Source organism: Diabrotica undecimpunctata, chromosome 2, assembly GCF_040954645.1.
Source record: "Diabrotica undecimpunctata isolate CICGRU chromosome 2, icDiaUnde3, whole genome shotgun sequence".
NCBI classification, from domain to species: domain Eukaryota; kingdom Metazoa; phylum Arthropoda; class Insecta; order Coleoptera; family Chrysomelidae; genus Diabrotica; species Diabrotica undecimpunctata.
The window spans coordinates 116,538,304-116,565,967 of record NC_092804.1 but is presented as its reverse complement, the minus strand read 5'-3'; the positions used below and the strand labels follow the sequence as shown (position 1 = coordinate 116,565,967).

At 33.0% G+C, this 27,664-nt stretch overlaps 2 protein-coding genes across 12 annotated transcripts in view; one reads left to right on the top strand and one right to left on the bottom strand.

The window, feature by feature from the left end:
• Mthfs (methenyltetrahydrofolate synthetase) overlaps positions 1-21,889 on the bottom strand; it is a 38,908-nt gene extending 17,019 nt beyond the window's left edge. The window contains exons 1-3 of the mRNA XM_072523335.1: positions 21,690-21,889; positions 7,949-8,075; positions 942-1,069 (exon numbers count right to left, since the gene is read on the bottom strand). Of these exons, the coding sequence (XP_072379436.1) occupies positions 942-1,069; positions 7,949-8,075; positions 21,690-21,706 (272 nt within the window). The 5' untranslated portion in view covers positions 21,707-21,889. The remainder of the gene's footprint in view (positions 1-941; positions 1,070-7,948; positions 8,076-21,689) is intronic.
• A 4,507-nt stretch (positions 21,890-26,396) lies between these two features.
• The window catches only part of Trpm (transient receptor potential cation channel, subfamily M), an 888,877-nt gene continuing 887,609 nt past the window's right edge, over positions 26,397-27,664 (top strand). For 10 of the 11 annotated variants that reach the window (XR_011950088.1, XM_072523326.1, XM_072523332.1 and 7 more), the window contains exon 1: positions 26,397-26,479. The gene's annotated coding sequence lies outside the window, so the exon portion shown is untranslated. Of the gene's footprint in view, positions 26,480-26,552; positions 26,671-27,664 lie in introns of those variants that run through there. The other variant, XM_072523323.1, reaches the window with a different exon arrangement.

Sequence of the window (27,664 nt, the reverse complement as noted above, 5' to 3'; positions counted from 1 at the left end):
TTGAAAATAACACCTTTATTAATCGTCTGCATTCTTGCAAAAAGTTGGTTCTCTAACAATAACGACTAATTCTCTACACCTCCGCTTATGTTTACTTGACCTATCAACATGTTATGTAAATAAATAAAAAAACCTATTTTTATTTACCTACAGAGGTTTTTAACTTTACAATACAAACTCTTTAAAAAATGTAATTTATTTATTAAAAATATTTTTTTCAGAAAATTGTTGGGAGTATTTCCAGGAAGCTTATGCCCCATATGTGTTGACAGTCCATGTTACCATGTGTCTCCATTGCTACAAACACAGTATCCAATTTCACAGAATAACACAAGTAGCAGTCCTCAATACGATAACGAAATTAGTAATAGTCAACCAGATACTAGTAACTTGTAATAATTGTAAAACTTATGATATGTAAATTGTGTATATTTGTAAATATATAGTTTTAACATTATGCGAAAACATTATTATTTTTTTCCTCAAGCAGCATACATACCCATGAGCTATATGCCATCTACCAAGCTCTCACTCATTTTAACTCCGATAATATGTCCAAAGCTCTTATAATTATCGATTCCCTCAGTTCCATCAATACCATTAACCAGCTTTACACAACATATCCAATTGCTCTCCTAATTAAAAAAAGAACTTGCTACCGTACAAAACAGCAACCATACTGTACAATTTCTATGGGTTCCATCACACATTGGATTTCAATGGAACGAAGAAGCGGACCGTATTGCCAACAAGCAAGAAACAGTGAAACCTCGGGTGAAGTGAGAAATGTAGTGCTAAATGACAGCTGACAGTGGTATTTTTCATAAGTATTCAATCAAATTTTTTTAATAGTTGAAAATCTATTTTAATTTAACCTAGTTTCTGTTTTAATGAACAATAACCCAATGATTTGGTTTTGTACTATCAAAAATAATATTTACCTTGGGACAAAGCATCGTTTTTGATCTTGAAAGATTTTCCTAACAATTGGTTCGGTGTCAATTTCAGTATCAAGACTAAGATAAAGAGATATATTCCTTGCGTCTTTAAACTGGTCTAGACCAAACAACTAAAATGAATGAAACATAAATTTGAATAAGTTTTACATAAACCAGTGAAAAGCACTAAATGGCATAGTTACTTTAGGCAACCGTGACAATAATAGTCTAGAATATGAGGGTGTTTATCAATAACAAGTCATGGTAATTGCTAGAATAGTAAATTTTAATTTTTTATTTCGAAAAGACAGTTTATTCGTGACTGAAACTTTACCAATTATACGGCAAAAAGCATATTTTTATACGATTTTTCGCGAATATCCCCAAAAATTTACATTTTATCGGGAAAACAAGTTATGGTTGTTCGAAAGTCGACATCATCGCATACAAAAATCCAAACACATGATGTTAAGTAAGATTTTTATGGAAAAGTTATATAATCTTTTTAAAGGATCTTAAAAGATCATTAAAATGACTACTAGTAAAAGTGATTTGCATGATAATCAAGGTAAGTTATAACTAAAATAAAGTCCGCTTATTTTTTTTTGTGAGGCAAAAAGTAAAAAATCCCGCCAAAACCACCCTGGTTGAAACTACCCGTTTCTCATTTACAGTTTATTTCTATTATGTACAAACATTACATTCTAGAAGTTTAACTAGTTAAAAAGGTATAGTAAAGTAAAGATACTATTTTCGAATTTCTCAAAAAATCCCCTTTTTTCAAAATATCTCAAACAACTAAAAGATACAGAAAAATGCTGAAATACGAAAAAAACTGATGTATACTAGTTCGTTCCCGCGGTCAGATTTTAATACCCCACAGAAAAGGGGCATAGGTAAATTTGCTCCGGCTATATATTTCTTGAAAAGATATTTGAATAATGTCTTCTCAAACTTTGTATTTACCTATTAATACAACACTACCATCATTGTTTAAAAAAGAATGAGTCTTTTTTAAACAATGCTACTATATAACACTACTTCATGCTTAAAAAAATATTAAAATTTTAACGATAATATCACTAAAGTATTATGATGTTAGAGCTCATATTGCCTTGTTCAATATTTGATTGGGTTTTTCCGTATCACAAGTTGCAATTGATATATTTCTTTAAAAAGATTGGTAGGTAATTAGTAGTCTACCTGAAATTTTATTATAAGAAATAGGGGTGTTGCGAATCTTAACATTATTACTTTAGTTCCAGTTTGAATGTCGTTATACCTAGTTCATGATGGAGAAATCTGAAGTAAGTGAAAAGAGCAAGTCAATGTTAGTTATTGACAATTACAAGTATAACTTCCATAAAATGCTTGCTAATAATATCAAACGTTGGCAGTGTGTAAAAGAACTTGCAAAGCATTTGTTAAAACTTTAAATATTTGTAAAAGTGTAGTCGAATGTAGTCATAACCATACCCATGAAAGTTTATCAAAAATAGTGTTAAACCGGCAAAAATTAAGTAATAGTGTTAAGCGGAAGGCAATGGATGATTTGTGTGAAAAACCATTGCAGTTGATACACAGCGAAATTAAACAAACAGGCACTAAAAGTCTTACTGTGGAAGATGTACATTTGATTAGAAAAAATATTTATAATGGCAGAAAACAAGTTATTCCCAAAATTCCGAAGTGCGCGCAGGAAGTACATGACTCGTTAAACTCCGTGGAAGTGACAACCAACCAAAAAGAACAATTTTTATTGAAAAATGATCCGGTAAAAAAAATTTGTTGCTTTTTCTTGTGTATCTAACTTAACATTTTTAAGTAAATTAGAAACAATTTATGCTGATGGAACTTTTAAATACTGCACTAAATTTTTTATTCAACTATTTACAGTTCACGGACTCGAAAATGGACACTATGTACCGTTGGCATTCTTTTTGCTTTCAAATAAGTTAGCAAACTCATATGTGACTGCCTTAAATTGTTTAAAGACGGAGTGTCAAAAATTGAACTTAAATTTTAGTCCCAAGGTTGTGTATCCCGATTTTAAAAAAGCGATCTATGCAGCTGTAAGTGAAGTGTTTCCATCTGCGAAAATAAAAGGATGTAGGTTTCATCTCGGACAATCATGGTGAAGAAAAATTCAAAAAGTTGGTCTGGCTACTGAGTATTCAAACGACAATGAAGTCGGACAATACCTTAGATATATGTTTGGTCTACCTTTCCTAGATCCATTAGAATTAGGTGAGTGTTTTGCTTTAGACTTTAGTGAAATATTACCAGCACAGCACCAAGCCGTACAACAATTTGCTGACTACTTGGTAGACAACTATATTTCTGAAGAGGCAGACTTCCCTCCTGAGATGTGGGCGGAAAACAGTTCATTACTTGAGCGTACAACCAGTGCCTGTGAAAGTTTCCATTCTAAATTTAATTCGTTATTTTGTAATCCGCACCCTAATATATTTCAATCTTTAAAAGTTTTAAAAGATATTCAAATTGACACTTATATAAAAATACGAAGTTCTGTGAAACCAAGACAAGTGTACCGAAAAGTACTTCTGGAGCGTCAAAAATTTGTTAATCACAAAATAGCGGAATTAACGCAAAATAAAATTAGTAGATTTGATTTTGTCAAATGTATTTCATTTAGATTTCTAGCGAAATAAAGGCCTCGTTTTAATTTATATTTGTTTAATTTTGTAATGGTAGAGAATATTCCATATTATGTTAGTTTTTACACTTGTATTGCTTTCTTATTATACCTATATTTTAGAATAGTCACAAAAATTATTTCATTCATTTTTAAAAACAATTCAAAATTTCTAATTTAATTTCTAAATCAATCACTAAAATTTTTCAAAATACATAACAGTAATGAGCGCGCTAATAACCGGCAAAATAACGCAAAAGATGGAAAACATATCATTAAGTTGTGAGATACATGGAAATGAAACTAGTGGAGATGGGAAATTTTAGCGATAGAACCTATAAATTTAAATTTCATTTATTGTTTCCCACCTTCAGACGTAAGAGTTTGGAAACTACCGATTGACAGTGACAGTTTTAGTTGACATCCTCCTCTGATACGTCTAAAGGTGGGAAACAGTGAATGGAATGTAAATTTATAGGTTTCTATCGCTAAATTTCTCATCTCTACTATTCTCCGTTCACAAATTGTTGAGAGCACGAAATGTGCTTCAAAGTCATAAAACGGTCGTAAAATTTGTATAATCATAGGCGTTCCTGAGGTGTTTTTTCATTAAATAATAATATAATATTTTAATATTGTTATACACAATATTAATAATGTTTTAATACTAATATATTTAGCAAAAAACAATTAAAACTTTCACGGTTAATGTTGGTTATTATATTATATTAATGAAAATAAGAATTTAACCATTAACAATTTTGTAAATAAGAATACCTTATCTCTTTGGATGTTTCAATACTAATCTTCGCGTTTAATCACTTTACTAGAAAACCTGGAATTCATATCCGAAGGTACTATTCGTTGCAAGATAATTAGGATGAAATTCCCCAGATTTTTAATAATATAATGGGTATAAAGATGCCGGCTTTGGCCACGTGCCTCGTCTGTTCAGTTTATATTCGAAACTTAACTTGAAAGGGTGAAGTTATTACGAACGAAAACAATTTTTTTGTTTAGTACGTTTTTGATCGCATGTAATTTACGGCTTGTCGGTGTTTCCGCGTCTACGGCAGTAATTAGCGTCTCGAATATGTTTTTGCGAATTATATGCAGTGCGTGAGTGATTTTTTATTCCATATACCTACGAACATATACGTACCTTTCGCTCGTGCTCGTTTTGTTGGATTGTTTGTGATGGCTTCATCATCAACATCATCAAGTTTTACACCGTTACTGTTGCGTACAGTCAGTAAGTCTGTCTATTCACCAAGAGAGAAGACTATTGTCCTGAATGTTCACGATGCTCTGGTTTCTCAGAATCCCACAAACACTGTTCGCAACATAGTCGAAAGTTGTGCCAACATGACTGGCGTAGGGGAGTCAACTATATACAGGCTCCTATCAGAAAGAAAAAAACACGGTATAGCTAACCCAAACACAAACGAACACTTAAAGAAAGGGAAGAAGCCTATTGAAATTGATGAATTTGCCAAAAATGGTATTCGAAGGAAAATTCAGGGATTTTTTTCCAAAAAAGTAATACCAAACCTAAACACAATTTTACAAGAAGTTAGAGACGACCCGGATTTGCCTCATATCGGACGAACTAAATTGTGGCAAGTTTTAAAAGAATTAAATTTCCGGTGGGAGAAATCAGACCGAAAATAACTTTTGATTAACCGAGACGAGATAATATGTTGGAGAAGAAATTATCTAAGATTCCGAAGTTGATCCTATTTATTTTGAATTTGAATAGTTTTCTAATCGTAATTATATAAGGTAAGTAATAGTAGTTGTAATCGTAATAAAGGCCCTGATCGACAGGCGAGTAAAACCGCGGTTTTGTGGCTCGTCGGTAAAGTTCGCCAGTGTATCACTGCAATACCGTGGTTTTATATACCGACGAGCCTGGCTTGTGGCTCGTCAGTTTGTTTTATTTTTTACTTGGTTCGTCATTTAAAACCGCGCATGTATCACTACTGGCGAGCAAAACCGGCAGTTTTCAGCGACCGTTCAAGTGAAAAATCAGTTTTTAATCATGAATATGCGAACTCTCAGCCACGACTTTTTATTAGAATTTATATATTGTTTACGAGACTGTTGTTGTTGTGTTGTTTATGAAAATGTACATCGCCAGAATACAAAAACAAAACAACTCGACTTACCGCATATGTTATACCCAACGTCTAGGGCGTCTCAGCTTTTTTTTTTGTAATTTCGTAGTATGCTATAGCGAGGTAACATAAAACTTCACTTTCAGTTGACCACGACATGTTAGCTGTGGACGGTTGACAATAACTGTTTTGCTCGCTAGTCGATCAGCACCAACGAGCCGCGAGTAAAACCGTCGTTCTTAAAACCGCGGTATATGGATCGCTCGTCGATCACCCACTAAAGGGGAAAGGCGCAAAATGTCGCCTGTCAAAATGTTCAATGTGTTTTAAATGTATCCATTTTTTTTTTCAAATCCTGAGAAAACTAAAAAGCATTTTTGAAAAATTTAAAGGCAGAATGAAATATTTATTAGAATAAATAAAGTTTCTTTTGCATGCAATATTTTCAATTAAAAATTATACTATATTTTCTCTTTTATTTTCACCCCTGTTACATAGCATATTAAAATAAACATTGTAGAAGTTTTCAGGGACTTTCTGCCCTCAGTAATAATGTAATGTTTCATTCTGCGTTTAAATTTTTCAAAAATATTTATTAGTTTTCTTCAGATTCGAAAATAATGGATACATTTAAAACACATTGAAAATTTTGCCAGGCGACATTTGGCGCCTTTCCCCTTAATTAAATCAATGTATCTTTTAAAAATGACAAGAAACTTTTTATTTTTGAATAAAATAAAGAAGTTTTATTAAAAAATACAATTTACATAAGTACAATTTCAAAAATATATTTATTTAGTTCAAATAAATGTTTCAATCATATACTCTACGACACTGGTCGGTCATCTGTAACCATTCAAAATACCTTTGTAATCGGATTATAAGGTTGGCTGCTGTATTGTATTCCTTCAGATACAAGGTGGATTAGTCGAAAACATCTTAAACCGTCAGTTTCAGGTTGGTTTTTACTATTATATCGTATTACCTATCCTCTCTGTATTTCAGTTCTCTAATTAGGGTTAAACTTGTAGTGAGCTATCGACAAACTGTAAACCGATTATAGTTTCATCTCTTTTATCTTACAACTTCATATATATTGTTACGAACATGCATATAACGGTTGCAGGCCGGGACGAGAATGCTCTGTCCTTCCAGATGCGACGGGAAACCGCTAGAAACTAGAAAGTTCGACCCGACAAGCGATGAAACGAATTAGAGATGGGACTACCCCAGTAGATTAGAGAATAATACTTTTTGGTATATATATATATATATATATATGTAACGATGTTAGGAGTAGTTTGGAGTTGATAAGAGAGTACCGAACTGTAAACTTATAAATAAATACATTTATATAAATTCGAACCGCTCGTTTTATTTAATCTAGCTACAATATGTTTTCCATCGTTTGCGTTATTTTGCCGGTTATTAGCGCGCTTATCACTGTATTTATATAAATATGTAACTACCAATATTTGATATAATTTCTAATATAAAATACAAAAGCCGCAGTACCTATTTTCCTGGTGTTAATTTTAATAGAACTTATAATTTTTTATAAGTTTTTATAATATTTTTGTATAATATATGTTTTTATAATATTTTTTATAATATTTTAATACAAAAGCCGCAGTACCTATTTTCCTGGTGTTAATTTTAATAGAACTTAATAGATAAATACTTAATCTGCTTGACCACGGGAGCGAACTAGGTTATGGTTTTCAGAGCGAACTAGTATGTAATTAAGAGGGTTTTTTGACCTTGGGAGCGAACTAGTGTGCTCCTAAAAAAAAACAGCTTTTTCTTACTGAAGATTTTAATTTTTTTTATTTCTATAGACCAAAAATTAAACGAGATATGTTTGTTTAAAGGTTGTATTTGCATGTCTTTTGCACCATTTTCGAGATCTTTCAGGGCAACCATTTTTAAAACGAAGGGATTAAAAAAAATTAAAATTCACCACCTTATAGCTTTTAAAATGATTTCTTTACAGACTCGTTAATGTAAAAACTATAGGAATTGTGAATAAAAAACCAATACACGTCATTTACTGGCGTATAAAACCTTAAATGTTTTCGTTTTTTTTTGTTTCAAAATATTTTTCTTAATAAAATACACATAAGCGTACAGATTTGTGCTGTTTTTAACGCGCCTGCGCCTGCTTGAAAGTTAAAATTAGGTTTTAAAATATTTATACAACTATATATAATAATTATAGTTATTATTTTAAGACTTACCTTTTCTCTTACTATCTGGGATTGCCTCTGTCTTTCTTGAGGAGTAAGTTGTCCTAATTTTCCTTCGATCTCTTTCCGCAAAGCTGCCTTTAACGCCTTTATGTCACTACCCATTTTTGTTGCTAAACTACAGAAAACTAATTTTTAACAACAATATCCTACTATTAAATAGATTAGGATTGGGTAATTAAAAAATGACTCGTATGTGTTTATAAGCTAAATAATGTAAACATTAATTATCGATAAGTCCACTATCATATAATAGTCTTTTATTCAACAGTTTCGAGGAATTGGTAAATGCCAATCATTTCTTAGAATTTTAGAAAACATTTAGAACTCAGTGCAGTGCTACACTTTATTAAATTATTAAGGAAACAATAAGTGATATATTTGTTAGAGTTTTTACTAAAATTATCATCACCAATGTCATTTAATTCATTGGAATTGCAGGATATACTTAGCGTATTATAATTTTATTGAGCTGTATGAATATTTTGATATGTAACAAGATATGTCAACATATCTGGTTACAGTTCATTTATTCATTAAGCTTTACAATCCTTAGGGATTATAGCTAACGCATTGGCGTTTAAAATCCTATTCTTGGGTGATGTGAATTATTCCTCTATGTCATTTATAGTTTGCTGTGTGTCTTTACTGCAGTCGTGATTTTTTTCAATTTCTTCCTAACCTTGCACCGAACTTTCCAGTCTGTAACATTTATTGTTCTTATATAATGTTCGACATCATCCTGCCATCTTCTTCTAGGCCTTCCTCTACACCTGGATCATAGTGGTTGGTGTCCAGTTAGTTGGCCTTCTCAGCATATGTTAGTGTCTCTGTATCTGACTATATTTTCTCACTTTAATTCTTCTTCAACTTCCTATATGTAACAACAGGTCTTATTCTTTGTTCTCTTACTTAAAGTCTTGCTTCTCAACAGGTTTCTATTCATTCCATACGTCTTTTTACCTTTCAGAATTCTTTGCTCTGTTCTCTCTTTTCCCTATTGCTACTTCCAAGTAGCTAAATGGAGAACGAGCGAACTAATTCTGCTATTCAAACAAGGAGATAAAAACAGCCAGAAAACTACTGAGATATAAACTTGTTAAATACTACCCTAAAACTTAAAACTAAAATTTTACAAAAACCAAAGAATCAGAGGATAAGTTTAGCAGATAAACAACAGGGTTTTCGTAGAAAACCCTGTTGTTTATCTATTATTACTAAGAAATTACTAGAATATAATAGATCCGCATTTCTGTGTCTGATTGACTTGAAGAAAGCATTTGACAGTGTAAGACTCAAAGATGTAGTCTATCTTCTGTATAATAGAGAGATAAATATTATAAAAACTATCGACAAAATTTCCAACCAAAATAACAAAATGAAAGTCAGAATAGTTGGACAACTTACAGAACTTCTAGAAATAGGCAGGAGAATAAGACAGGAGGACTCATTCAGCGTTATCAAAAGCGCATCATCAAAAGCGTTAAAAAAGGAAGAGGATAAAGAATGGCAAACAAGGAAATAAAATAGTCCATTACGCAGACAACACAATATTCATAGCCCACAATAAGATAGTCTGCAAAGGCTGGTTCACAGATTTAACATAAGAGAAAAAAAAATTAATATGACAATCTCATCTCAGAAAACTAAAACAGTAGTAATCAGCAAAGAACCAACCAGATGTAAAATAGAAATTGATGGCATGATTATTAAACAAGTTATGGAAATAAAATACCTTGAAATTACACAGTCCAGCTATGGAGACCTGGACAAAGAAATGAGAGATCAGGATGCCTTAATAACACTATATGACGAAACAGATACATTAAAACTGAGATGAAGTCAAGAATTTACAAAGCCAGTGTAAGGGGAATAATGACATATACCTCAGAAACAAAACCCGACACAGCCACAACACAAAGGCTACTGGAAACGGCAGAGATGAGAGTACTGAGAAGAATTACAGGAAATACACTGAGAGATCGAATGAAAAGTGAAGACATTAGTAACGTACATTGTATAAACGAATGGACACTAAATAGAAAAAAAAAGAATGGAATACATAAGCAGAATGAGGGAGACCCAAGACGACAAAATAACAAGAGATAAGTCACCAATCGTCAGAAGAAGTATTGGACGACCGCGCAAAAGATGGAGTGATAACCTTCCATAAAGGTATTAATCCGCCAATGAACTGCTTATAAAGAGAAAAAAAAGAAGTAACTAAAGGTCGATACAGTTTCAAATTTGTGGTTCTGTGTTATTAGATATCTCTTGGTTGTTGTGTCGTCGTTTCCTATCGTCATGTATTCTTTTGTGATGGTTTATCTTAGCCCTATTTTCTTTGCTACCTTATCTAATTTCTCAATTGCTCTAATAAGTATCTTCTTCGTCTTTGCTATGATGACTGGATCATCTGCATATACTATTAGTTGAAGTTGATCTATAATAATGTTTTTATTTACGAAGTTTGTCCTCCCTATTGTTGCTTTTAATATCAGGTTAAATAGTGTCGGAAATATAGAGTCACCTTGTTTCACGCCTTTGTTTACTTTGATCTCCTTAGGAGTTGTCCCGTTTAAATTTATCTTTGCTGTGGTGTTCTTTAGACTCACTGTTAGCATATGTCTCAATTATTCTGGGATTCCAAGATGATCTAGCTCTTTCATAATATTCGTCCGGTTAATTGTATCAAAAGCGCTCTTGAAATCTATGAATATTACGTGCATTTCTGTTGTATTCTCTAGATTTTTGAATTATTTGCTCCGCTGGCGCTGTATGTATGGAATTAATTGTCAATCTCCTCGGTCTGAACCCATTCTGATATTCTCCTAATATTCGTTCAGCTCATGATTTAGTCTTATCTATAGTACGTTTGCCAAAATTTTGTATGTCGTCTTGTTACAGTTACAGTCTGCCTATATTGTAATCCACTATAACGTATTTAACAAAAGTTTTCAGAACAAATCATTGTATGATAATTAATTCTAAATAACTTCGCATCTAGTCGCCATTTGAAACAAATTTTGGATGATCATAAAATATCAAATCTTTCAAAAAGCATGCGGCCCAAAGCTTTAAGTAATGCCCAGTCAAGTAAGTTGATGGAAACCGCAAAAAACCAATTAGAAAAATCGACTTGAAAATTAGGTCGTAGATTTCGTGTAAGTCACATGACCGTTAGTAGAGAACTAAGAAAAAAAGAACTTAACTAACAAATACAGAACAAATGCCCAAAATAGAATAATAAATACGCAGAATTATACTCGTTTTCATCGTTCTTGGCGTGTGCCTGAAATAAGCTACTACGGAATTTTTAATATTCGTCTCTCTCTGATACACAGATGCGTAATTCAATTGTGCGAGTCACGTTCGTCATGGTAAAGTGCGATGAGAAGGAAATGAAGAGACCACTCACGTCTCCCAGTATTGTAGCAATAACACCGATGCGTTTGGCCGATACGGTGTCGGTGATAAGTTCGGCCTCTTTACGAATACAGATAGCTGACAGTGACGTGTTTTTTTTTTAACATGTTACCCTGATCTGTGCAGGTTTGAAGTAGCTGATGAAATAGTTTTTATAAGTAAACAGTTTTTAATTAATTATTAGTTTGAGCTCTTACTGTGTGAAATTCCATTACATAAAATAATACTCTCGACACCTTAAAAATTCCAGTTTATTATAAATTCCATTATAAATTAACTCTCTCTCTTCCGATACCCATTGCAATAATGACTTGTGGCATTGTTCTTGAATGAGCTGGCTAATAGGTTTATAATTGTAGCAATTACCATTGATATTTTATGTTGTTTTAGTCGATTTTAGTCAGTCATTGTTGGAATTTGTTCCGAACAGTTTTACTTATTATTTTTTGTTGTGAATAAGTAATTGTTCTATTTAATAAAAAAAATTCCGGGAAAAACGATAACAGGAGAAATGCGACAATGTGTAGTTCATTTATTGGAGTATTTTAAAAAAGAAAAAGAAAACAACGGACCTTTGCTTCCGTTATCATCGGTACATGAACGAGTAGCGGACGCTTTGAAAATCAGTCTTCGCACAGTGACAAGAATAAAGAGTGAATACAAGTCACGTAATGTACAAAAAAAAAAAGACTAATGATGTCAGCGATACTATAAAAGGAGAGATTAGAAATGTACTGTATGGCATGAAAGCAAAAGGAGAGCACGTTACAATTAAAGTTCTAAATACACAATTAAGAAACAAGCATCTCTATGACGGTTCTGATACAAGTTTGTGGCGTCTTATGAAAAATTGTAGGTTTTCATACAAACTAGAAAATAGTAGACGAGTCCTATGTGAGAAACCATGTATTGTCTCCAAACGACTGTATTTTTTGAGGCATTATATGAGAAATTTTTTAAGTCCAAGCCCACTTTAGTTCGTTTTTTTTTAGATGAAACATGGATATTCCTAAAAGGGGCATATAAACGTACTTGGCAAGATGACTGTGTGAAAAGCATCAGAAAAGAACACGAAAATACAGGTAAACGCTTTGTTGTTTTAAATGCCGGAAGTAGGCAAGGATTTGTTAAAGATGCTGGATTACTGTTTTCTACGAAATCGAAGAGTGCAGACTATCATGATTCTATGGATTAAGAGTCTTTTAAAAAGTGGATCTCCGAAAAGCTGATACCAATGTTGGAGGAACCATCTCTAATTATTATGGATAATGCCTCATACCATAGCTCTTTAATAGAAAAGTTACCGAATGCCAGTTGGAAAAAATCGGACTTACAAGAATGGTTACGAGCGAAAAAAATAATTTTTGACGACGATTTGGGCAAGACAGAGCTATTGAGTCTTTGTCGCCAGAATAAACCACAAAATACCAGGTACGTTATAGACGAGCTACTCCAAGAACATGGGCATCAGGTTTTGAGATTGCCTCCATATCACTGTCAATATAATCCGATTGAGTTGGTCTGGGGCATTTCTAAACAATACTATGATCGTCATATTGGAGAACATGGACGTGAAGATGAAACAGTGAAAAAAGTTTGGGGCGATGCATTAGCTGAGGCAACACCTGCAGTGTGGGCGAGTTGTGTTAACCATACTGAAAAATTAATTCAGGACGACTGGGCAAAAATGGTCACATATGATGAAAATGAAAGAAGGATTATCATCGATTTGGCGGAAGATTCCAATGATGAACACAGTTCCAGTGAAGACGCTGACTGATTAGCTAATTAATCAAGGTCAGTACGTTGTAACAGTTCAGAATTCGCTACAGTGCTCAAAACTTAAAAAATCTGTATCATTTTCTAATTAAAGTGGGTTAAATAATTAACACTTTTTTGGGTATATTTCAAAATCCTTTTAAAATATACTTTTCGTTATATTCTGTCCTATTGTACTGCAAGCTAGAAAAATACTTCTTCGCAATTTATACGTATATTCCGTTATTAGAAACTTAATGAAAAATAATTTATAATTTTCTTTTATAACTATTATTTCGTTTGACATGGTACATTTTGCTCCGCCACTGGAGGAGGTAAACGAATCGAGCTTAGACAAGGAAAGACAGATGAAACAACTTATTTCAAGTGTTTTTACACGCACACGCCAAGAACGATGAAAACGATTATACAATATGTTATGCATTAAGAAGATACCACTTCACAACCAACACAGTTTTGATCAAGGATGATGAAAAATACTTTGTGTTATCTTATTCGGAAATTAAAGGTAATGGGGGATTTTATACCGCTGACATAGAAAATGGCACAGATAATGGGAAATATAAATAAAAGAGAAATTTGAAGAAAAGATTTTAGTCTCGTATAACATTTCATCTACGGGTATTTCAAAGCCTTACGTTGCCTTCTGAAATTAGTTCATTTTTTCAATGTACATCACCTTAAATATATGAAGTTACATTCTGGCTCGATATTGCTTGTCACTATTCTAGAACAACATGAATTTAATTAGGGACCCACAACATCCCATTTGTAAAAGACTTGTAAAATGACAGCAACCTAAATATATACCACGCTGTTGGTCAAGATTCAGTAGAAAAGTTTGATAATGGTTGGGAAATTGGGAAAACACACTGCAGTTGTGACGCCGATTATTTCAAAAAATTCGCAAAGGACACCACACCATTCAGGATACGATGTGGTAGCTGAATCGAAAATTGTGTATCATTGAAGACTATGAACTTGAGTTTAATTTAAATTGCATTTGTAGTTAATTAGTCATTAAGGAATACATTATTAAAATTATTATTTGAATAGATTTTCAAATTTTCTTTAAATGCTTGATTAATATTTTTCAGAAAACTTTTGATATATACGTGATTTTACCAAAAAAAAAACATTTTCTTTTGCTTTTATGATATAAAGAAATCAAATCAGTTATTTACTATCTCAATTTAGTCGAGTTTTGGACGTAGAATGGTATGATGATATCTCTAGGATCATCTAGTGGGTGACGACGATTTGTTTTTCCTAATAAGTGCAAGTTTACTTCATATTGGATCAAAGAAGAAGAAGTAACGCAGGTATTGGATACATCCTATAGTAAATGAATGAAAAAATAAAGGAATGTTTTACACGTTAATTAACGAAATTAAAGATAACCCAGAAAAGCATCTTCCGAAATAATACTGTGGGTAACCTCTTCCCAAGCATGTTTTATCTTTATTTTATTCGAATATTAATTTGAGCGCATATCCCAAACTGCTGGCCGTGTGTGAATTTCGGTAATTAATTTATCGATGTCTATAGCTTCAATAATATATACAAAATTTGGCAAACACCGTTGCAAAACAGTCACACGTCTATGTTGAAGCAAGAGATATATATTACTGATGTGCCGCCAGAAGTCATAAAACCGCCTACGGCGCATGGTACTCAGCATAAGCCGCGCGGCGGTCGACGCGGCGAGCTGATAAACGACGGCTCGTCTGTGGTGTTGCACAACATAAAACATAAGTACCATAGACGAGAGAACGCTTTCAACGCCGCTGCTGCAGCGGACGCAGCGCACGCCGCCCTGTCTGTGTTTAACCTTAGTAATTGTGTGGTCTCTAGTGTAGTTATTATAGAGCTCATTTTGATCAATTTTACCTTTAAATTTTTGATTTATTGTCAATATATACTTCTTGTTTTGGAAGCCTAGGTTAGAAAATAAATAGTATGGATAGCCTAAAAAACTAGATGGGTGCTCTAAGTATATTTCCATCAAAAATTACCGGTAATCAAAGTTTTTAAATAAGCGCGCGATTTCGTCTTGCGCAGGTTTGTTAAGTCATAAAGAGAAACACGTCTAACAAGTTGGAAATCTCAACATTAATAATTGGTTTATAGTTATAACAGGTGAGGCAAAAGTAATCACCCGATGCTTTTTTGCTGTCATTAGACAAAACCGATAGATACGGTAGCGGGTAGATCCGCTAAAGTTAGGTCTACTTCAGGGTGGCTACCCTGCCTTCGCGAGCCGTGGTTTATTCTCACTTCCTATAACCGAGAGGGTACTAGGTCCTAACCTACAATCCTTGTCGATGACGCCAAATTTCCTAACCCATCCTACATCCTTCTACCAGTCCGCAGAGGCCAGCGTGTTAAAAAAATGACCAGGAATCCCTGTAAAATGAGAAACGACGAAAATGCAAGGCACTCAGTATCCGGCAGTCCCTTGAAACCAGGCTATGGCAGGATTCTCGGATGTAGAGGGATATAGGGTGCTAAGAATCCCCGAAGTCGACCAGGCTAACTTCACAATTAACAACGTCAAAGAATATGGTTTATGGGAACATAAGACACCAGAACATTGATGGAGGACGAGGAACTTGTGGAACTTGAAAACGAGGTGAAGTATATAAAATGGGATATACTTGGATTATCCGAAGTATGGCGAAAAGTTGAAGAACAAATGATATTTCCGTCGGGAAACCTATTGCATTATAGAGGAGTCTTCTAATGGTAGCGTCGGATTTATTGTAAACAAAAAACACACAAAGGATATATTCACAACTAAAAGCATAAGTGATAGATATAGTCATATATATTATCTACAAAGTAAACGAAAACATTCGATTAAAGATCGTCCAGGTATACGCACCTACCAGTGCCAAACAGACCAAGTTTGTGTGGCACTGGCACAAGTTGAATGGTTCTACGATGACGTTAACACTGTGATCCAAAAGGTAACCACCAACTATACTATACTGATAGGAGACCTAAACGTAAAAATAGGCCACAACCAGTATAATTCAAAATTTGAACTTGGACCTCACGAATATGGCGATAGAAATAAAAGGTGTGAAACTCCTAGAATTTCTTCTGCAACACAAAAATAACCCATACAGTGTGATTACTAACACAAGGGCATACAGGAAAGAAATAGAGAATAACCTACAGAGAAACGTGCAACATCAAAACAATATTGAATAGCTTAACGAGATGTTGGTGGATACCCTAAAGAAGGCAAGTGCCAAGCCAAGCAAACAAGCAAAAATGAACAACTTAACAAAAGACACAAGAAACCTAATGTAAAAAAAGAAGGTGAATGAAAGATAAGCACGCAACCAACATTGTAGAGCCAAGGAATTTACACAAAACCATTTCAAAAGCCATTAGGAAAGACATAAGGAACTTTAACTCTAAATAAACAACTGATACCATAGAACAAAACAAAAGACTAAAAGTTCTCAAACGAAAGTTAAAGACAGGAACGAGGAATATTTATAAGTTAATAAACAAGGACATGCCTTATATAAACAACAAGCAATGCTAAAAATCATTGAAGAGTACTACAGAACATTATATAGTCGAGATGCTCACATTCAAGAGGTAGAAATTCCAGCAATACAACAATACAAAATTAAGGGTAAGAGGAACTTCCAGATATACTCGAAGAGGAAATTAAATCAGGCTTAACACGCATGAAGAACAACAAAACACCTGGAGAAGCTGGCATTGTAAGTGGAATGATAAAACTGTCGTCTCCGGTGTAATTAATAAACGTATGAAAAACGTGTTAGCAACTTGGTGAAAGTTTCCATGTTTATTAATTTGTCCAACTATTGCACAATATGGTGTAATATTGCGTAGTTGGCCGGTACGCTCTTATTGTGGCATTATCTTGAAGAGACAATGCCATTATGGTTTTATTAGGTGGTTGAAATAAAACACATTCTTTCTAAGAAGAAAAAAACTCAGTTTCAGAGTCTTAGAAAGATTCGGAGCCCTTCGAGCAAAGTGCTCTAGGGAGCTACCCTACACGGGTAAAACCATGAGTTGACACTAACTATCACTACTCACTTGAGATCCGAAAATGTCCCATATTTAAATATAAATTAACTTTTATATGAAACTTTTTCATTTCTCAACCAATTAAATTTAATTATATGTTCCAAAAGGAAGGGCGATGAACATCAAAGTGCGTGATTGGTGGTACTTGATGACAAAACTAAGAGGCAAATGCGTCATAAAAGCTTTAAACACCCTTTTTACAATGCCTGCCTCTTTGAAGGGAATACACCAGAAAATGGAATAGTGACATTATGATAATATTGCATAAAGGGCGATATAACAGTGTTTGGGAAAGTATGTACTATTTCTTTTCATATTTTTACTATTAATATTTCTGTTACGGTACTGTAATGTGATCTAAATTCAATACTGTATCCTAACGACTTTGGTAAAACATATTGCTTCCTGTAAAATTGTTAAACTGGTCGTCTCATGTATTATGTTATAAGTGCGGAGAATTTGACTTCTCTTTTGTATTCTGTGTCACAAATATGCACACGTGTGTACGGTTTCGTATTACGGTCTCAATTAACTTAAAGTATCGCATTCTAAATCACAATACAATAGGGTGATTTATTGATGTACCCTCTTCGACCCAACGGCCAAAAGATTCTTTTCTGACCTGCAATCTAAAAACACTTCATCCCAAGACATCGAACTAAACAGACCTAGTGCGATAGGTTTTCGCCATCGAGCGTCGGCCGGCGCCCCGACGCGGTACCAACGAGATTTCCTTGGCTACGATTCCAATATTTCAAAAGGTAAGTCTTTCTTTGTACAAACATCAATAATGAGTAAGACCAGTTAATTTCCTAATTTATTGACAGTTATATTTGCTATTTTTCGCTAATTGATTTACAAACAAATTATTACATTTTTTCGTTATTATTATTTATCGAATATCATTTAACCAGCGACCTCATTAAGTTTTATACAAAACAAACAGAAATTGAAAACTACAGATCTATCAGTTTGTTATCTCATTTATATAAGCTCTTTACAAGAACAATTACTAACAGACTGGACTTTTCACCAACCACTAGAGCAAGCCCGATTTAGGAGTGGCTTTGGAACGAATGACCACCTACAAGTAATAAAATGCTTGATAGGGAAATTTATAGAATACAACAAGCCATTGATATTAATATTTGCAGACTTTGAGAAAGAAATTAACTCAATCCAACATGGCTCAATGTTTAGAGCTCTTACGGAGTGCAACTCTTCTTTCAATAGATAGATAATAGTGCAACAGCTGCACTAAAAATGTACTATGGCGACACAAACGCATTTCCTTTGGAGAAGGGTATTAGGCAAGAAGACACCATCTGTCCTAAACTATTCACCGCCTTATTACAGGCGGTTATTATATATTATTAAATATTGGATTCAACATAAATGGGGAGTTTCTGAACAACTCGAGGTTTGCAGACGACATAGTCCTTATTTCAGACAGGGTATATCATGCGTGCCAACTTCTTTAAGGCCTTCAGAGCTCTTGTACACGAGTTGGCCTTACAATTAACTTTTTCTAAACACAATAAATGACCAACCTTGTACTGGCCAAAAATATTTCAAGTAATGGATCGCAAATTTAACAAGTGTATACTTATAAGTATCTATACCACGAGATTAACGATCCAGACCATGAAGAGACAAACAACAGAGTTAAACATGAGAATAGAACTAACATGGGTAGCTTACAGAAAACTGAAGAAAGTCTTTAGATCAGATAGTCCCATATACTTGAAAAGGAAGATTTTTGATCAATGTATACTCTGTTTTGTATAAAACTTAATGAGGTCGCTGGTTAAATGATATTAGATAAATAATTATAAAGTAAAAATGTAATATTTTGTTTGTGAATAAATTAGCGACAAATAGCAAACACAACTGTCGGTAAATTACGAAATTAACTGGTCTTACTCATTATTGATGTTTGTACAAAGAATATCGACTTACCCTTTGAAATATTGATGGATTCTTAGCCAAGGAGATCTCGTTGGTACGTCGGGACGCCCGCCGACGCGGCTCTATGGCACAAGAGCCAACAAACTTGGTGTGTTTCGTTCGCTGTCTTGGGATGAAGTGTCTTGAGATTGCAGGTCAGAAAAGAATCTTTTGGCCGTTGGGTAGAAGAGGGTACATCAATAAATCACCCTATTGTGTTGTGATTTTGAATGCAATAATTTAAGTTAATTGAGACCGTAATACGAAACCGTACACTTGTGTGCATATTTATGACACAGAATACAAAGGAAGTCAAATTCTCCGTACTTAAAACATAATACATGAGACAACCAGTTTAGCAATTTTACGAAATAACAGGAAACAATATATTTTACCAAAGTCGTTAGAATACATAGCATTATATTAGATCACATTACAGTACCGTAACAGAAAAATATTAAATGTAAAAATAAGAAAGAAATAGTAAGTACATACTTTCCCAAACATACTCTAAGTTCTAACATGTGGAGCAGAAAAATTGACTCTTACCAGAAAAGTAATCAATAAGATACAAGTGACACACAGAGCAATGGAGAGGTGAAGGTTAAATATATCCCTCAGAGACCAAGTTTCAAATCAAATAGAAGAAAAATTGGTTTACGGACGCAATTAAAAAAATTACAACGCTGAAATGGAACTGGGCGGGACATGTTGCTAGAGTCAGAGACGAAAGATGGAAGAAGAAAATTTTAAAACGGAAACCTCGACAAGATGCTTATGGTAATAGAGGACGTCCTCCAAACAGGTGATCAGACGATATCAAGCGCATGCAGCATAACTGGATTCAAGATCAGATGCAATAGAATTATTTACAGGATGACTATGTTCAGCAGTGGACTAAAAACGGCAGACGATAAATGAAATAAATGAATAGGCAAAATAGACATGAAACTGAGAGACTCGAATTGAATCTAAACGCAACCGTCTATTTTTAAATATACATTTATTTTGTTTATCGTTCTTACTCGACGAAAAGGTTACAAAAATGACGGCTAGGAAAATATTCCTAGCATCGTCCAACAATGGAATAACTCAAACTAGTTAGTTTGTAGCCAATAACTAAAACTATTAAAATAAGAAAAAAAAATCATATCTAGGACATGTTCTTAGAGGAGACCGGTACAGAATCCTTCAGCTTATCATTAAAGGTAAAATCGAGGGCTGCAGCGGAATTGGAAGGAAGCAGATGTCATGACTCAATAACATTCGCGATTAGACAGGAATATGCAGTGCCGAACAACTATTCGGATTAGCTGAAGACCGTGAATCGCCAATGAAATGGTCAAAGTTAGGGGGACCGAAAGAAAAAGCATCGCCCTGAATAGCTTAATTAGGCTTAGGTTTACAGTTTACTTTATTCGCTATCGACACTCACTTCATCTTTTCTAGTTAGAGGTCGCTAAATGCATACTTCGGTATATTATTTTACTATAATTGCTGTACTAGCTAGTACGTTTTGACTCAGTTTTCAGTTTCACTTAAGTCTTCTCACGTCTCTCTGATGATAAGTAGACCTTAAAACACGTATAAGAGATTGGTGAGATTTACATTTTTGTTGGGAATAAGCCACATTTTTACTTTAAAATTAAGTTTATTTGACGTTTCGATTTCCACTTTAAAAACTTTCTCAAAATACCAAACATAATGTTCAATTTTGGTGGAAGTACAATAATAACTAGTGCAATTAAAGATATCCTTCCAGAAAAGATTTGCAAAACTGTCGACATTGGAAGTTTGTCAGGCTATTTTGGGTGCAATTTCTCATCTAAAATTTAAGTTAACTAGACTTCCGATCATAGAGAAACAAGCTATAATAAATAAAAAAGACCTGAAGCAGCTTTTAATAGGAGTATGTGAAGCATTGCATTCCCAAAATATAGTATCAGTATCATAAATAATGTAAATTCTGTTTACTTTCATAATAAATTATATTTTTCTACCTATGGTAACACTGAACATAATTATATTATGTATTGGGCATTTAAGAAACCTGTGATCGCTGTGTTTTCTACGGATTGCTATGACATAACTACCCTTTTTGATTGGACAATATAGAACAATTATTAATGTTTCAATAACATGTACCTACTGTAAATTAATCAATAACTAATGACACAATCGACTAATACACACTTTAGGTTGGTACAGCTTGCGCTCCTATGTTATAGAAGATGTAATACCAAATAATTAATTTAAAGCATTTTAACTACCGTATCAAATACTGGTTTCAAAATTTGGGAAACTCATTATTACTTAAGCCGGCTCTGGTTTGTTATGATTGTGTATTTTGCTGTCAAGGATATTCAGTTACACATCAGATAAATGAAATAAGAATCAAGAAAGTGCGGTTTCAGGGCCACCTTGATTTTAACATGTTATTTAATAAATTTGCCTACCTCCTCTCCGTTAACAGGTAGATAAATAAAAAGGGTATTATACTAACCTACGTACAGTAAACATTTCCTTTGGTCGTTCTCCCTTTCTTTTACATAATCAACATAAAATTCGTGAACAAAACAGAAACAAAACAATCACAAATCCTTACAGCTTATCTAAACAAGTAATACCTACAACACACGCTGGTTGTAAAGTATTTAGATTTAGCCATGTTCATTTCATTCAATAATTTTATTTCAAAGTTCTGCAGTCAACTAAAATTCATTGGAACAAAAAGTATACACCTGGACAGGCAGTACTTGCGTAGAAGGTCGTTAAACCGGAAATACACAAAGTCGTTAATCGTATTAAAACACCGTCCACCAAGAATTTTATCAGTGAGAATATACTTAATAAAGATGGGACTTAATAATGCACCAGTTACTTTGTAAGGTAGCAGTATCTACTTAATGGTTATGTACCCATATAAAAAATTTATAGACTAGACGTAATGTGTAGAATGGTGTAATATTTTTTACAAATACAGTGTGTTTTAAACTTAACGTCCGTCATTTCCGAAAATTAAGCGACAGACTAAAACAAATTAAATCATATACGCCAGTGAATGACCGTTTTGGAGTGTAATTTTTCTCGTCACGACGGATTTGCTTGAAAATTTGAATTTAGGTTCCTCTTACCCTCTACTTCACTTTTGGACTTACGCCAGGGTTGCTTTTAATTGGGGGGTGAAAACCATCCGTTCTCGGAGATGAAAAAAAAATATGTACAAAAAATCCGGAAATGGATAAATTGATTAATTCTAAGTAACTTTTGTTGTATAGAGACTTTCTCAAAGTCAATAATTTTTAAGTTATTTGCGGAAATGTTTATTTTTCAAAATAAAAAGTTTTTAGGCGGTTTTCCACAAATAATTCAAAAAGTTAGTATTTTATCAAAAAAATATTTTTAGCAAAAATGTAACTCATAAAAAAAACAAAAAAAAGTATACTTATGAAGTCTGCAGTCCCAGTAGAAGCAGAGTTGTAACTTATGAAACGTAGGTTCATATTTTTTAAATTCCAAATCGAATATTTCAACGTGAAATAACTAAAAAATGTTTTTTTTCGGGAAAACTAATCAAAACTTATTAAAAGTGTAAAAAGCTTAATTTTTGTTTTTTTTTTTAGTTTCTAGCATCAAAAGTAAGCCAGTTACGCTCAGAAGAGTGTGTTTTTTTTTTTGGTGAAAACATCGTCAAATCACTCCCTAATTAGCATCCCAAATAAAATTATTCGTTACTGCTATACAAGTTACTTTACTTATGTATTTTTTATATGATCTGTACGTTTAACCGGTCAAAGCGCGTATTTAAAAAAAAATTGGATTTAAATTAAAAAAATTTTACTTTCGTAAAGATTTAGGTATTGATTTTTTGAACATTTTGATATTTTTGTAAGACAAAAATTGGATATGGCTGTTCAAAGTTTGCATACACGTGATATTATCCTCGAACCTATCGTTGAACCCTTTGCATAACAAGCTGGTCCCCAATTTCAATTAATGCACGACAATGCACGTCTGTATACTGCCAGGGTCTTGTGAACATTACTCGAAGTTTTTACCATAGCCTACACAATCGCCAGATTTAAACCCAATTGAACATGTATGTGACATATTGAACAGACGCATTTTACAACAAAATATTGCGTTTAATACAAGAAGCAACTGTTTGAGGGCCTTTCAATGAGGTATAACAGGTTACCGCTGCAAGACATTGACTATCTGATCTTGAGTTTGCCTTACAGGTGTAGGATAGTAATCAACAACCATGTGGGTCATACACTGTACTAACTTAACCTTAAGAGTATCTTGATGGGAATTAACGAACAACAAATTAGTTTTATTATTTTTTTTTGTTACCATTTTTTGACTTCTCTACCATGGAGTTCTTTTAATTTTCTTAAGAGCTATTGCGATTATAAGAAAATGGTGTTTATTTTATACTCTAGACACTTAAATATAAATTTACATATAAATTTTTTGAAATCGTTCTGTAATCTCGTATTTTGTTTTTGTTTCCTAGATTAGTTTGATGTGTATATAAAAAATAAATAAATATTAAACTTTCTATATTTAATTTGAAATATAATATTTAAATTTTAAACATACAGAAAACATAGTATGAAGCTCAGCGCTAATCTACATTACCGCCTACTGTTCCCCTTTTGTTTTAGAATAGAGGTAGTTTTCACCACTAAAAAATAAAAAGCAACCAACGGCACAAGTTTAAAAGTGAAGTGGAGGGTAAGTAGAACCTGAATCCAAATTTTCATGCAATTTTTCAATTCATGCAAACAAACATTTTTCGTTTTGTCCTTTCCTTGGGTACCAAGTTATTGATAGAAGACTTTATTTTTTTTAAAACCACAATGAGCCTAAAACAATTACTTTACTATTACAATGAAGTAAGTTGTGTCAAATTACGGAACTATATTGAATAAATAATACTGGAAGCAAGTAGTTTAAATCTCAGTTGAAGCAATATAAAAGGAAATGAAAAAAAAATCTACTTCAAAAATGTCAAGTTTTATATAGGGGAGATAGAGAAATACCGATAGGAAAATCCTAAAAAACATGTTTTAACGAAAGGGTAGCTAAACTAATGACTAAATCACTTATGGGTCCAACAAGTAGAACACAGTCCAGACTAATCCTGTATAAATTACTATATGCAGTAAAGCTAGAAACCGGATCCTTTAAAAGACGACTTGATTTCAGAAAAGCCAAGTGGCATGATATATCGAGAAAGGTTTATAAGAAACTTCTAAAGTTGGATCCTACACCTATAAATTATGAAGCCTTTGTAGAGCTGGTAAAAAAGCGTTACTTGTAACTCTTAAAAAAATGACCCTGTGAGCCTGCCCTGCCACAAGTTTGACAAACGTAACATCCAGTTAGTTCGCATACCATCTTTTATTGGATATAAAATTCAGGGGATGGAAGAAGATCCAAAAAGATATGCGGAAGATAAAACAAAATTTCTTGACAATTCATTCAAATTTAATGAAGTTACTTCAGAGATTTTAGACATGAAAAACAATAAATCAGATGAGTTAGATAATATCCGTATTTTCTTTTTCTCACTGTACCTTATCCATTAAGGATATTGGTGATCATCACAGCCCATTTTACTCTGTCTGCAGCAGTTCTGAAAAGATCTATTAATGTATTTTCACTCTAATGCTTTAAATTTTTTAACCAAGCCGTCGTGCGTCATCCCCCGGTCCTCTTTTTCCTTCCACCTTCCCTTTTATAACCAATCACAATAACTTATATTTGTTATTTACCATATTACTTACCTTATTAATACTTTTTGTCCACTTCTCTTCGCTCTCTCGTGCCATATATCCTGGCCATTTCTAGTTATATTTTGCGATAGCTTCAATAACATCTTCTACTTTTTGGTTTTTCTTCGTAGACGTTCGTTTCTCATATGAAACTGATCTACGTTACTTCTAAGATTTTTATACATACTATTAATTTATTCTCTGAAGTACGGGCCATTACTTTATTTACTCATTTGCATACTAACCTAAGAAACGTTATTCCAGAAGATTTTTTATCAACATTGCTACTGCTACTGCAACTACGTTGAGAACAAGAAACTATTATTATGCACTATCACAATATAATAGTATAGTTACTATAAAAGTATTAAAACTCAAAAATTCTAAAAACAACAAACGTAAACAATCATAGACGATCTGACACAACGATTATGACAATATGGGCAAAGTGAGGTCGTTTTTAGTCATGTGACATCCAGTTAGTTAGCATACCATCTTTTATTGGATATACAATTCAGGGGATCGAAGAAGATCCAAAAGTAGTCAGATATGCGGAAGATAAAACAACCTCTACATAGATTCTAAGTCGATGGACAGAAAGAAAAGATATGTCAAAAACATTAGACGTTACACACAAAAATATGGCCCATACGAGAAGTCAGAAATGATTGACTTGTCTGAACCCATAACTAAAAATTAGAGTGAGCAGTTCGATCAGACAGGCGATTAAGGTCGCGGATTCTGTATTTTAACCAAATGGGTCTCAATGAACTACTCGAACTACTTACTTACTTACTCTTGTTAAGGGAGGGTTCGAATTTATCAGAGCCAAATAAAAGGTAGATCAGTTGTTAGCAGAAAGTTTATAGATAGCAGATCTGCCAAAGTCCCGACGACTTATATAATAATTAACGAAATTTATAGAATCAACCAATACAGCCAGTGATATTTTTGTTCACCATCTGCATCTCAAATAACTCTGCGTTCTTTATGCTATAACTACGCCTTTAGGAGTGCTGTCTTTATTAGATATAATGCTTAGGTCAAATTATAAATAAATTATATGAAAAAAGTAATACATTTTTATACATAATCAATACCAAAAAACGCAAACATCTCTCCATTCAGCCTATAGACATAGACATGCTCTCTTAAATAACCAGTTGTCATAAAGATTATGTAAAAATCAGAAAATAGTTTTATTAAAATTTATGAGACTTTAATATATCGATTCCTAATGCAAATATATTAAAAGAAATCATTAACTAACATTATTCAATAATTATTTTTTAGATAGGCTAACTTCAATAAATTTGTTCCGATTTCTCCACCTCTAAACGTCTATCACGTGCAAAGCAACAAATTTGGCCGAGAACTACCGATCGAGCTTCTGCAAAGGCGAATGTGTACGATCTTGTCAGTTTGCTCGAAATCGCGGACGAGTTGTGGTAGAAAAGTGGTGGATGAATTTTTAGTAAAGAAAATTTTGAGTTTTGTGTCGCATGACTAGGTTAGTATAATTGTCGTTTAGATTATGAGTTTAAGTGATTTACATCATTAAAAGTTAAGGTTTATGTCATCATTGTGATTGTGAGTGAAGTTTTAAAAAGTTTTGAAGTTGTGCGAATTTTAAAATTATTGGATTGTTTGAATTTAAAAGTCTTGTAGCACATTAAGACCCATTTTACTGGCTGTACACAGGTTTGAGTTTTTAATTATGTTTTTCATAACATCAAACAATTAAAACCAACAATGTTGTTAACAATTGTGAAATAATTTTGAGGTTATGTATTCATTACTTTTAATAGTTTCTTTTATTTTTATGGATTATTAATTCACACTGGATGTAAATCGACACGTTTTACATATTTTAAGATAACATAAACATTACTACAAAAATGTAAAAATAACAGTTCCCAACAAAAATATAAATTAGTTACTTACATTTTTTTTTGTTTACCTATTCAATAAGTATTCACAGTTGTATAAGAATCACCTGTTTTAAATCCACAAACAGTAAAGTTTTTTCCATAGCTTCTGTCTCAAAAACGACAATTACGTGTCTAAATTGTATTTTTTATTTTATTTCAATATTATTAAGGCACTTGTTTTCACAATATTAGTTTGCCCGTAATTCATAGTTTTGGTGTCGGACTACAGGTGCAATTATTTGTCATTCCTTGAAAGTTTTCTATGCATGTATCTATATTTTGTTCATTATACCTAACTATATTTTGTTTATTATATTTACTTAGTATTTATAATTGTTTATCTGTTAAATATATCAAATGCACGTATTGCGAGACATTAATTTCAGAATGGAAGAAAACAAAAACTTACAACTATAACAATAACTATAAAAAAATAATTATTGTTTATCAAAATATTCCCCATTACATTCTATACACTTTTGCAGGCCGGTAAAACAATTGTTAAAATATTTTTTCCAGTCAGAAAATCACACAATTGGTTTTTGACTTTTGGTAAATTAAAAAAATCATTAAGATTTAAGTCAGGAGTCTCCGGAGGTTGGGAAATTCCACGATTTTAGTGTGCAGAATGATGGACATTATTTTATTTCTGTTCATATTTGAGAAAATTTCAGGTAAACAATTGTATCTATACCACTCCGCATTTGTTTTACCATATTACAAAACTGTCAATTATTTTGTTTTAATAACTACGACATCGCGTA